At 42.3% G+C, this 12230-nt stretch overlaps 1 protein-coding gene across 2 annotated transcripts; it reads left to right on the top strand.

Annotated features, from left to right (window-relative positions):
* Nucleotides 1–398: 398 nt before the first annotated feature.
* On the top strand, nucleotides 399–11534 carry SAYSD1 (SAYSVFN motif domain containing 1). 2 transcript variants are annotated; one of them, XM_063812965.1, is made up of 3 exons: nucleotides 424–727; nucleotides 1886–6266; nucleotides 9809–11534. In XM_063812965.1, the coding sequence occupies exons 2-3, from the start codon at nucleotides 6261–6263 to the stop codon at nucleotides 10151–10153; spliced, it is 351 nt and encodes a 116-aa protein (XP_063669035.1). In that variant the 5' UTR covers nucleotides 424–727; nucleotides 1886–6260; the 3' UTR covers nucleotides 10154–11534. The 2 variants fall into 2 exon arrangements, with proteins under 2 accessions (XP_001173836.3, XP_063669035.1); XM_001173836.7 differs by lacking the exon at nucleotides 1886–6266 and having other exon boundaries at nucleotides 399–727.
* Nucleotides 11535–12230: the final 696 nt, after the last annotated feature.

Below are 12230 nucleotides of genomic sequence, written 5' to 3'. Positions count from 1 at the left end.
AAAGTCACCCTCCAGGTACTAAGATTGGCATACCCTTTCCTTGATAAGAGAAAAAGGGTAGGATGTAGCCTGTTATTCTCCTGACGCTGGAATGTCCTAGAGATCACGGGCCTCTCCTATCCCCTGGAACCATTTTCTCACTGTGGCGCTGTTCATTGGGGCCCAGCAACAGAGATCCCGAATACAGGACGCTGGATCAGCGGGGGCTCAAGCCCTTAAGTGAGATGCAGCAAGGCAGAGCGGCCTTTGGGAGAGGGGCAATGGGGCAGCCCTGTGCTTTAGACTTGGCTTGAGGAGGTGACACTGTGTCCACGTGCCTGTGAAGAGAGGACGGCTAAGTATACACGCGACCCGCCAGACTTCACAAACGGAGGAGACGCGGGTCACACCAGTGCGCATGCTCAGCAGGGGCTTCTGCCACGCAGGCGCACGGCGGCCGGCGCGGGCCGAGCGGAGGCAACTGCCGTGCGGCCTGCGGGCGCGCGCTCCCTTATCGGCCAACGGACGCGAGGCGCGCGCCATGGAACAGCGGTTAGCTGAGTTTCGGGCGGCGCGGCAACGGGCGGGTCTGGCGGCCCAACCCCCTGCTGCCAGTCAGGGCGCACAAACCCCAGGAGAGAAGGCGGAAGCAGCAGCGACTCTAAAGGCAGCCCCAGGCTGGCTAAAGCGGTTCCTGGTATGGAAACCTAGGCCCGCGAGTGCCCGGGCCCAGCCCGGCCTAGTTCAGGTGAGACGACGGAAACTTCGGCCCTAGGACCTGGCCTCGGAGCCACAGTCGAGGGCGCGGCCCTAGCTGCCGGGGGTGTGGCCCTAGCTTCCGGAGGCGGGGCTACTGGCCCCTCCCTCCCGATCGAGGGCCGGCCCGCTCATCTCCGGCCACACGTGTCAGCACTGTTAGCAGTTTTGACATTTTCTTTCCAGCCCGCGACCCACGCAGCTCCTAATTCCAGCGAGAGTCGAGGGTCCTGGGAGAAAGCACCTCTGCTCTTAAATTATTCACTCCGAATTGAGTTATCGTGACGCCCTGTGGCATTGGGAAACCTCTCCACAACCAAGTTGAGCCACAGCCCTCTGCTAATGGAGGGTAAAAGGTCTAATTGGATACCGATCACAAGTAGCAGTAATTAAAACTTCATTTGATTCGCACCTGGGGCACATGCAGCTAGTAGCCCAGATAGCCTGTGACTTAGAAATGCGTTTGAATACAGAATTTACCAAAGTGTGGTAGCTGTAACTGCCGGTAGTGGCAGAAGCTTATTCAAGTTCCATAGTGAATGTTCAAGACACAAACAAAAAAAAGTGATTTAGTATGATAACCTTTTCACATTTAATTGTTTTGGTAATCTCTTGTTTTGCAGATGAATTTAATTTGCATCCTTTTGTGTTTTCATTTAGTTTTAACTCAGTAAAATGGTAAGGTGGCTTGCAGCGAGGTTGAAATGTCTATGTGGAAATACAGGACAAAACATCAAGGGATAAGTGCTTTGTAACAATTTGTGCCCAGTGCTTTGTTCCTCATAAGTGCAATAAGAACTAAAAAATTCCTTTTAAAATGAAAATATGCTGGAAGAAAAGTGTACCTTGCTCACCTTAAAATTATTTCCTGTAAGTTCATCTATTATTGCACAACATTTGATTTGAGGGAATTTTTTAAAATTACTGAACCTATTACTCAATTTTGATTTGATATTCTCAGTGATATACAGGATTCCATCTGACTTGCAGAAAGGTGAAAAGAGCGCAGCAGAGTTCAGACAATCCATTTCCTTGTGTGCAGTTTGTGTTAATTGTCTTTGGATAATTTTATTGTTGACTAGAACTTTCTAAGTACAACACTTGCTTAAGATTTTAGAAACCATTTCCCTTATTCTTTTTCTCTCTGCAGTTAAAAAACAATGTCTAACCCATGCAATGAACTTTTGACTGTATGTCTCATTTCCAAGGGAATGAGATCATTGAGTTGGACCCAGAGAAACTGAATTCAGAGAAAAACTTCCATTATTGAGAACCCAAACGCTGATGGCCAGACAAAAGGATGAGAGGAAATGCTGGACCTCCAGTTTGTTGTTAATTGCTCTGTTTTTCCATAAGGGACTCTGCCTTAAGCTCATTTTCATTGACTTATCATTTCTGGGTTTGCTCTGGTGTGAAAATTCTCATTTAATTTTTTTTCTTCAGATTCTGCCTCTAGTTTAGAAAAGAAAAAGTCTAATTTACAATTCATGTCAGACAATTTTGATGGCACACTGTGGCCTGTCAGAGATTTCTTTAGCATTCTATTTTTTTTAATTATTTTTAATTTTTGGTTTTTTAATTGAACAGCTTTATTGAAATAAGGTTTACATACTACAGAATTTATCTCTTTTAACATACAGTTCAAAGATTTTTAGTAAATTTATTGAGTCATGCAACCATCACTGCAACTTTAGAACGTCTCTATCACTCCAAGAAGGCCCCTCTTGCACATGAGCAGTTACTACCCATTTCCAACCCCAGCCCTGCACAAATGTCAGTCTACTTTCTATCTATACATTTGTCTCTTCCGGATGTTTCATGTAAATGGAATTATACAGTATGGTAAACACATTTTTTGCCTATTAATTTTTATATTCAACTAGGTTCAACATGTAGCCGTAGCCAAATATTTTAAATTTTCCTTCTGGAAGTTTGAAAATATTTATCTTTTTTGATACTTACTTCTCCTTCTGCTTTCTCTTTTTCATACTGAAACAGTCTTTTAAATGATTGCATTCATTGATTAATTCCTTATTTTTCCCTTCTAGCAGAAGACCTTCCTTTTCACTCTCAAGACAGCATCCTTGGATATTAATTACCTTTTGTTCATTATCCCCTTTCTTATGAGCACCATCTAGTTGTTGAAGCAACAGATTTTCATGTTGTAGTTGAGATATTCTCTCCTCTACGTAGTCCCACTTTCCAAAGGATTTACTTGGCTTAGGTCCTTTTGTACACTTTATAAAACCAAAACCTTTTCTCTGAGAGAATTTCTTGTGTCATGGAGTTTACTTTTTAGGGTATTGAATTCGAGCTTCGGAAAGTTGCTCAGTTAAAAACTCATTATTATCTTTTAGTTCAGAAATATCAGAACTCATTTTCTTTCTTGTAAAGAAACGTCTTGTGCTCTCTGTAAAGCAAGTTCTAGGTCTCTTTTTGTTTTCACACTTTGATCACACTCACTTTTATAGCAGCAGCCAGTCTAGCATGGAATGACTCAACTTCAGCTTCCAGTCTTTCCTTGTTTTGATTTTCCTTCTCCAGTTTAGACTTGAGCATTGTATTCTCAGTTTTGAGGTCGTTAAGCTGTTGACCATACTGGGATACTGTTTTTGTTAATGTTTTTCCATTCAGTTTTATAGTCTCTTGAAGGTCGTCATTCATTTCTTTAACAATTTCAATGTCCTTTTTCCCTTTCGAGGTTCCTATTTTTTATTGTGTATACTTACATACACAATAAAGGCAATATCTCTCTTCAACAAGCAATGTTCATGCATCAGATTTTTTTTTTCTTAAAGTATTTCTTCAAGCCTTCAATTCTATTTCTAGTGATCTGATAGTCAGTTTAAGCTGTTCTTTTACTTCAACTTCTTTCCTATGTTGCTCCACTTTCCTTTCTAACTCTTCCCTAATTTTTTCATATAACATATTAGCATTTCTTCTCATCGTCTTCTAAGCTGCAAACTGTAGAGTTCCTGTTTCCATTCTACTTTTTGATATTGAACTGTGACTTCATTTCTTGTGTTTTGGATAGCTCCTTCAGAACACTAAACTCAGTTTTCATATTTCTTATTGTCTAGTGTAAGTTGTTCACAGATAATTTTTTTTAAGGTCCAGTGACTTTTCACATGAAAGAAATGCATTCTGGATTTCCATTAGGATACGAGAATCATTACAATCCATTCCATATTGCTTAATGAGCATCATAAACTTCTTACAATGAGGGTAAGGTTCCTCATGATCCTCTGAAGCTGTTTCACATGGCCGAGTTAAGTCATCAGGTTCATCTCTAAATGAGTTTGCTTTTTGACCTTTTTCTTTTCATTTGACATTTTCTTTGCAGGCCTAGCGTACTCTTTGTTCTCCTTCCTAGGAAATCGCTGATGGTAAGTTTTTCCACTCTTCCTTTGTTGAATTAATTTATCATCATCGTCAGCAGATGTACTATCATATAGGTTTTTTTGATACTTTTTTTTTTTAACTTTCGTGCTTCTTTCTAGCTTCTTCAACCTGTGGCTGTTTATTTTCACTTTCAAGCTTTTCTTATTCTTCCTCTGATGTCACTTGTACTTCTTGTTCTGCTTTGGATGTTTGTTCGTTCTTCCTTTCTCTTGCTTTCTTCACAACAGAATCTTTCATTTCCCTGGTAGGCTTTAGGGAAGGATGTTTTTCAGGAGGCCCTTCTCCCTTTCCATTTACTATATATTTTTTCCTTTTTTATATGAAGGTCCAAGTAAAGACTTTGAAACACTCTCAGGGATACACTGCTTGGTAGTAAAAGTCAAGTCTTCATCATCTGGTTTAGGCCATGGATCAACACAGTTTTTTTTAAAATACTGAAGGCAAATGCTTCAGAACTCCCAGAATCTTTTTCACTTTCTCCTCCTGTTTTCAAACTTGCATTCTTCTTGGATGCTTCTTCTGGGTTGTCATTTTGAAGACCATTTTCAAGTATCTTTTTTTTTTAATGTTGCAAAATTTGTTGTGAGTGCTTGTCAGACCACCAGAAATAGCATAATCTGCAGTCTGTTCATACATACTCTTGAGGAAAGACAATATTTTGTTGAAGAAGAATGCTAACTATACCTGACAAGCCATAATGTACAACAGGCATGAGAGCTGTTCTTTTCAACCTATCAACAGCATGTACGTTTGCTTGTTTCTTCACTAAAATTCCACCTTTTGCTGTGTTTTGCAAACTATAGCAAGTAAAAGTGGTGTGTTTGCATCCTTGTTCAGCACTTCAGTATTCACATGGTGTGAAGGCAGTTTTTCTGCCAGTGTATTCTCATTATACACAGCATAGTGTAGTGCATTGTTGCTATAGACATCCATAAGATCTGGGTTGGTGCCACATTCTAGCAGAATGATGACACAAATCTCTTCTTGGCAATGTACAGCCTTCATCAAAGGCATCCTGTTTCATTTGTCACCAATGTCAGTCTGGCACTTTCAGTTCACCTGGAGAGTGACCACTTCCACATGGCCATTGGCACAGGCCAAATGTAAAGCAGTCGTGTTCATCCACAGATGAAGGAATACAGAAACTCCAGGATATTTGCACAATGGAATACTCTTCAGCCATCAAACTTTAGAACATCACCCCCCTTCCAGCAACGTGGAGAGAGACCTGTTCATCCACAGATGAAGGGATACAGAAACTGTAGTATTCATTCACAATGGAATACCCTTCAGCTGTGCACATATACTGAAATCATATCACCTGGAGCCACACAGTTGAACCTGTTCATCCCTTGATGAAGGGATGACAAAACTGAAATATATATCCAGAATGGAATACCCTTCCACGACAGAAATGGATGAAATCCTGTCATTTGCAGTCATGTGGAGAAACCTGTTCATCCGCAGATGAAGGGATAAAGAAACTGTAGTATATATACACAAATGGAATACTCTTCATCCAGAAAAATGTAATGAAATTACATCATTTGCAGCCACACTGTTGAACCTAGAGGACATCATGGTAAATGACCTGTCCTGTCCACCCACAGCTGAAGGGATAAAGAAACCACCATACAGATACACTATGGAATATGCTTCAGCCATAAAGCTTTGGGAAATCCTGTCATCCACAGCCATGTGGAGAAACCCAAGAAACCCAGAGGATATTAGGTCCAAGGAAATGAGCCTGGTAGAGGAAGTCCCACACCTTTTAATCTCAGGCATGGAGATTCCAAAAACTTTATCTCCTGTCCCTCTACAGATGAAGGGATCAAGAAACTGTAATGTATATGCACAAAGAATACTCTTTGGCCATCAAAATAACTAAACCATGTCATCTGGAGCAACAAAGCCACTGCGGCCTCCATTTGGGCCAAGCTCTGACCGCAATGATGCCTCTGCCCCGACCCGGGCCTCGCTCTGACTGACAGTGCCTCTGCATCTTTTCAGCAGTCATTGATGAGGAAGTATCCACATCCTCCTTTCCACTACCAGATTTTGCTTGGAGAAAAGCAGTTTCCCGAAATAATTCTGTGACGAGCTTCTTCCACATTAGGACAAAAATGCCGGTAACTTTTAAAAATTCCTACAGAAACCTCCTGCTTCCCTCTCCAGCCATATCCCAGGCAAGCCCCCAGCACACCACCCTGCCCCAGAACCCATTTCCCATACCCATCCACCACTCCTGACCTCCAGGCCTTGGCTCAGGCTGGCCTTCTGCTCAAAGGCTCTCCTTTGGAGTCGCCTGGCTAAGCACAGCTTTGCCTCACCCCTGCAAAATCTAGTAGTCATCTTGAATTTCTCCCTTTCCCTCACTATCATTCATTCATTCAACAAAAATCTTGTCATGTGCCCACTGTGTTCCAGCTTTTGTTCTAAATCCTGGGAGACAGTGTAATTAAGACACACAAGTCCTACTCTTGTACAACTTGCATTTGAGCTTGGGGCAGCAGGGGAAGGAGGACAATAAAACCAGATAAATGCTATGAAAGAAAAAAGATAAAGCCAGTAGATTGTGATAGTGAATTAGGGGTGAGGGGAGCAGAGTACTATTTTAAATCAGCTGAGCAGGGAGAACTCACTAAGGAGGAGACGTTTAACAAGAAGGAACCACCCTGGCAAAAACAGGGACTAAGCCAAGGGCACATACGGTGACATTTTTGCTGTTTGTAGTAGGAGGGGTCAACCAAGTGATATGAGGGGAAGGGATCATTCCTCTCAGAGGGAACCACAAGTGCAGAGGCCCTAAGGTAAGAAGCAGCTTGATATTTGAGGAATGGCATTGCCTTCCTTGGACCATGCCTCTGTGTGATGTAACAGTCACAAACACTTCTTCACCCAGATTTTACAGCAGAAGGGAACTGGTACTCAGACAAGTTCCAAATGAGGCAGAAGAATGTCCGTATCTCTCTTGTTTGTTCCCTTCGTCAGTTTGTTTACCCCCCCCCCACCCCCCACACCCATCTACCTCTAGCTCCCTAACCTTTCTCCTGCCACCCCCCATAAAGGCCCCTAATTAAATAAAATATATTTTGGAGGAGACCATCCTAGGATCCCAGACTGACCTCATCTCTGCCTATCACTAGTTTTATGGCTTTAGGGAAATTACTTAACCTCTCAGTGTTTTCTTATCAGTAAGTTGGGAATAATAATGCCTGCTTCCTGGATTACAAGAGTTCATACATTGGAAGGCTCTCAGTAAATGGTGACATAGGAACATTCTTCTTTTTATACTCCCTATATGATAAATTTAGTTTATTGTGAATCTCAACATGTATATTCAGAATGTATTTTGTGTCCATCAGTCCACTATTTCCATCTGACTGCTGTCACCACCCTGGTCAATGTCTGGCTCTCTCTTGCTAGGCCTCCTCCCCAACCTTTTTAGCACCAGGGATTTCATGCTTTTGGTTAGTTCCCTGCTTAGACCTTCAGCTGTTTCCCATTTCCAGAATCTTCACTGCAACCTGCCTGGCCCTACTTTATCTGGCTCCCACCCTCATGCCCTCCCTCCTTAGCCCTGTCATCTCATGCTACTCTCCCCTTTGCCCAGAACACTGCCCAGATGCATTCTTCTTGGGCCAGAACGCATACTGTGCATGCATGTCAAATCTGAAACAGACATTTCTTTCTTTAATGAGTATCAGGGGTCAGGGATGTGGCTGATAATATAAGGGCCTCTCCAATCAGACTTTCTAATCTAACTGAAAAGATAATAATTACAATGTTGATGCTAAAAAAGAAGGTTCTGACAAAATAGAACTTCTGAAACATCATAAATCAGATGACCAGTATTTGTGATCCCCTTTTAAATATTCACGTGAAGAAGAATAGGGGATGTAACTGAAGAGATGAACTGAAAGTTCTGCTATGAATTGAGAACCTGAGTATGGGATGCCATGTTTGGATCTGGAGACACGTGGCTTCCTGTTACTTAAACAATCTGGCATCATACATGACATGACCTATAGTAAAAGAGAGACACTGTAGTGCTGAATAGTTTGGTGCTTAATGAACGGGAGAGCTAGCTGGTTCTGGGGGAGGCAGAGGGGGCACCCTCCCTGATGCCCAGGGAGGTCAGGGCTGACAGTTCATGAACTGTGCTTGCCTGGAAGGAAGGCAAAGAGTTAAGGAAGAAAGAGGAAGTGGACGGAATTCTAGGCTTGAGATGAGGACTGAGAATATCTTTGGGTAATAAGACCAGTTAAGCTGGAGAAGAAGGGTCATTTATGGAACAAAAGATTGTGGATCGTGTTGTCATGGAATTTCCTAGACCACTGTGACCCATTAGTGGATGGTGAAATTAATATAGAAGATCTTGTTCCCTATTAAAAATGTTTTTAAAGTAGAATAGGAAATACAAGAGAATGTCTCAGGGAGGGTAAGTGTTGACTTGTGAAACTTTGTTGCATATATGTATTCTGGATTACAGTCTAAAATGTATTCCTTATTGTAGGTCATGTTCAAAAGAGTTCCGAAAACAGTGGACTGGACACAGAGCTGTCTAAATACCTGTGTCTGCCATTAGCATCTGGCACAGGGGCCTGTCTACTGGCATTTCAATCTGTTGAAGAAATTGAGGGTCTTGGGTTCCAGCCCAAGGAGTTTGGATTTTATCCTGTAGGCAGTGAAATTTTTTGAAGGTTTGTGAACAGGAAGGTAATGGGTCTTTAAGAAAATTCATTTAGCAGTTGTACATAGGATGGCTTGGGGAGGGAAGAGATAGGAGGCAGGGAGTCTAGTTAGGAGACATTGGCTGGGCCTTGGGTGAGTGACAATGACCTGTGTAGGTTAATCACGGGATGGGAAGGTAAGGGGGCCCAGTAATGGCTGTAACAGTGGTTTTTGTTTGTTTTTGAGACAGTGTCTTGGTCTGTTGCCCAAGCTAGAGTGTGGTGGTGCAATCTCAGCTCACTGCAGCCTCCGCCTCCCAGGTTTGAGCGATTCTCATGCCTCGGCCTCCTGAGTAGCTGGGATTACAGTCGTGTGCCACCATGCTGGCTAATTTTTGTATTTTTAGTAGAGATGAGGTTTCACCATGTTGGCCAGGCTGGTCTCAAACTCCTGAGCTCAAGTGATCTGCCTGCCTCAGCCTCCCAAAGTGCTGGGATTACAGGTGTGCACCTGGCTGATTTTTTTTTTTTAATGTAAAAAGGATTTTTGTTTCCTGTCTCTATTTTAGAATCATGTCACTCGTAATATTTTAGGTCATCTAATCCAATCAACAAAGGTATATTGACTCTGACTGTATTTGAAGCATTTGTCATGACTGTTGCATTATCAGTTATTCAGGAGTTTCTGTATGGGGCACAAATTAGCTCTTCTTAGCAGCAGACTAATCTGAAGAAATGACTCCCACGAATAAGAATCTGTCTGAATACGTAGGGCTTTTATTAGGTCACATCTCACGAAGTGCTGATCAGTTTTGATTCAGTTGGAGTAGAGCACATAGGTTCTTTGGAGATGATTGTTTTAGAGAGTTGCATGAAAGAATAGAAATCAATGAGCCAGCAGCCTTCTCAGAGCAATGAAAACTGCCTTTTCAGATTAGTTTTGATCATCTCAGCTCCATTACCCTTTATTCTTTCTTTTGTTTGTTTGTGTATCCTAGGAAGCGGCTCAGCCCCAGGGCAGCACATCAGAGCCACCATGGAACACAGCCATTCCTCTACCATCGTGCTGGGACCAGTCTTTCCTGACCAATATCACCTTCTTGAAGGTTCTTCTCTGGTTGGTCCTGCTGGGACTGTTTGTGGAACTGGAATTTGGCCTGGCATATTTTGTCCTGTCCTTGTTCTATTGGATGTACGTCGGGACACGAGGCCCTGAAGAGAAGAAAGAGGGAGAGAAGAGCGCCTACTCTGTGTTCAATCCAGGCTGTGAAGCCATCCAGGGCACCCTGACTGCAGAGCAGTTGGAGCGCGAGTTACAGTTGAGACCCCTGGCAGGGAGATAGGACCCAGCTGTGCTGTCATGCAGCTAACCTCTGATGTGGTCTTCCTCACCATTGGCTGTGGATTTGATTTCAGGTGTATAGGACTAAGGGCAGCTTGCGGGTTAGCTCTGTGACTGCATAGTTTTTCTACCTTCTTTCCCTGATCTTTTGCTGCCATTTGATCTTTGATAGTTTTGGTGAAACTCTAAAATACATTCACTGTGGGTCCGATGCAATTTATAAAAATTATGTACTCAAGAAGGGAGACCTGTTTGTTTCATTTCTCATCTGTTTGGGAGATGATTTTAGAGCACTAGAAAGGCACTGGGGAGATTCTCAGCTTAAAACATCCAGCAGTTTGAAGTATGATTAGGTACATCAGGGCTGCATTGTCAATGTTCTCTTTAAGTCTTTTAACATTTATAGCAATTTCTTTTTTCCCAGAGAGTTTAGGTTGCAAGTTTTGGGTTTCTTTGTTTGTTTTTGTTTTGCTTCCTGCTTTAATTCTTTAATTTTCAGTCATTACTGGTATTGAAAAATAAAATATCTTTAAAACATCTCCTCTTCGGAAATAGGTCCCTCTTCATTGCCCATCACCATCTTCCACTCTCCTATTATTTTGCCACTACTCAGTAAAGGAAGGTAGGAAGAGACAAACGCCTAAGTGCAGGTGTGGGGAGGGATTTCACAAGTGGTTATTAATGGCCAGTTCAGCAAGAAGTGTTGAGTGTGTACAAAGGGGAGGGCTGGAAGTGTTAACTCCAGACCCGTTGGCTGCTTGAGTTGTTTCTTATATTCTAAAGCAGCAGTCCCTAACGTTTTTGGCACCAGGGACCAGTTTTGTGGAAGACAGTTTTTCCATGGACGGGATGGTGGTGGAGGTGGTTTCAGGATGAAACTTCCACCTCAGATCATCAGGCATTAGAGTCTCATAAGGAGCACGCAACCTAGATCCCTCGCATGCGCAGTTCACGATACGGTTCTAAGGGCTTTAGAGTAAGCAGCTTTTTCACCTGTGGGCCTCTGGTGAGAAATTCTGTAAATTGTGATAATCAGGCTGGATTTTAATGCTGCTTTTCCAGTACAATGTTAGAGTTTGGGTTCATTAAAATTAGGCAAACTCCCATTGGGTTAGGGCTTCTCTCATTCCATTTTGTGGCTAACCTTACTGTGTTTCAGCCCTTGCTGAAAATTCTTCTGATATGTGTTGCTCTTCCTCACAGCCCTTTGGCCATTGGGAGTTTGGCTGTCCCTCAGAGCCATCCGGTCAAGCAGATGGTCTGTTCTATCTCACAGAAAAGTCTTTTCTTCCATGAGTTCTGTCTGAACTGAACATGTAAAAAGTATGGGAAACAGATGAATCCCTATTAAACATGAAGTTTTGATTGTATTTAAGATACAATTTTGTTGACTGATTTATTTTCTTAAGGCTTTCTTAATTTTCTTGATACTTTCCTTGGGCTCTTCTGTTTCATAAAAGCCCCATACAAGGGAGTAATTCCCTAATCTTAAGTCTTACTGCAGTGCTCAGGGCAGTAAGCATTGCGGTAGGAAAGAACTAATTTGTATTTTAAAAACATATAATTCAGACTTTCCCCTAAAACAAAATGCCTGTAACTCTGAATTAGGTTTGATCCAATTAGTAATCCCAGTGGGGTAAAGACTTAAGCACGCATGAGACTTGACCTATGAGTGGACCTCAGTAGTGATTTTTGAAATGCAGCTGTTTTTGAGGTGGAGTCTAGATTGCCTCAAACCCATCTTGCATGAGATTTTCTGTGAACAATTTGTCACTTCTAACCTCTTACCAAAGGTGCATGTAATGATGGCATTAACTTCTAGGAAAAATAGGGTGTGAATCAATTAATGGCCTGGCAGGGAGAAGAAGAAAGAACAATAAGTATTTGGTGCTCTGATCAGACCATTAGGTTTTAGGTGCAGCCTTGATTTTCCGAATTTAGGCCTATTGATCTCAGAATTTCCACTCACAGCATGACCATTAACCCAGCATGCAGCTTCCATTAAAGGATTCTTCTGTCATCAGGGAACTTGAAATCCCAGAGGTAGATGCAGTCACTGTGATAGCTTTATACACGAG

The sequence above is a fragment of the Pan troglodytes genome, chromosome 5, assembly GCF_028858775.2.
Source record: "Pan troglodytes isolate AG18354 chromosome 5, NHGRI_mPanTro3-v2.0_pri, whole genome shotgun sequence".
In the NCBI taxonomy this organism is placed as follows: Eukaryota; Metazoa; Chordata; class Mammalia; order Primates; family Hominidae; genus Pan; species Pan troglodytes.
This window is presented reverse-complemented; position numbering and strand designations above follow the sequence as displayed.

Coding starts and splice junctions, on each gene's coding strand:
- SAYSD1 (XM_001173836.7), top strand. CDS start 521: ATGGAACAGCGGTTAGCTGAGTTTCGGGCGGCGCGGCAACGGGCGGGT. Junction 728..9,808: donor CCCAGCCCGGCCTAGTTCAG/GTGAGACGACGG, acceptor TGTGTATCCTAG/GAAGCGGCTCAGCCCCAGGG.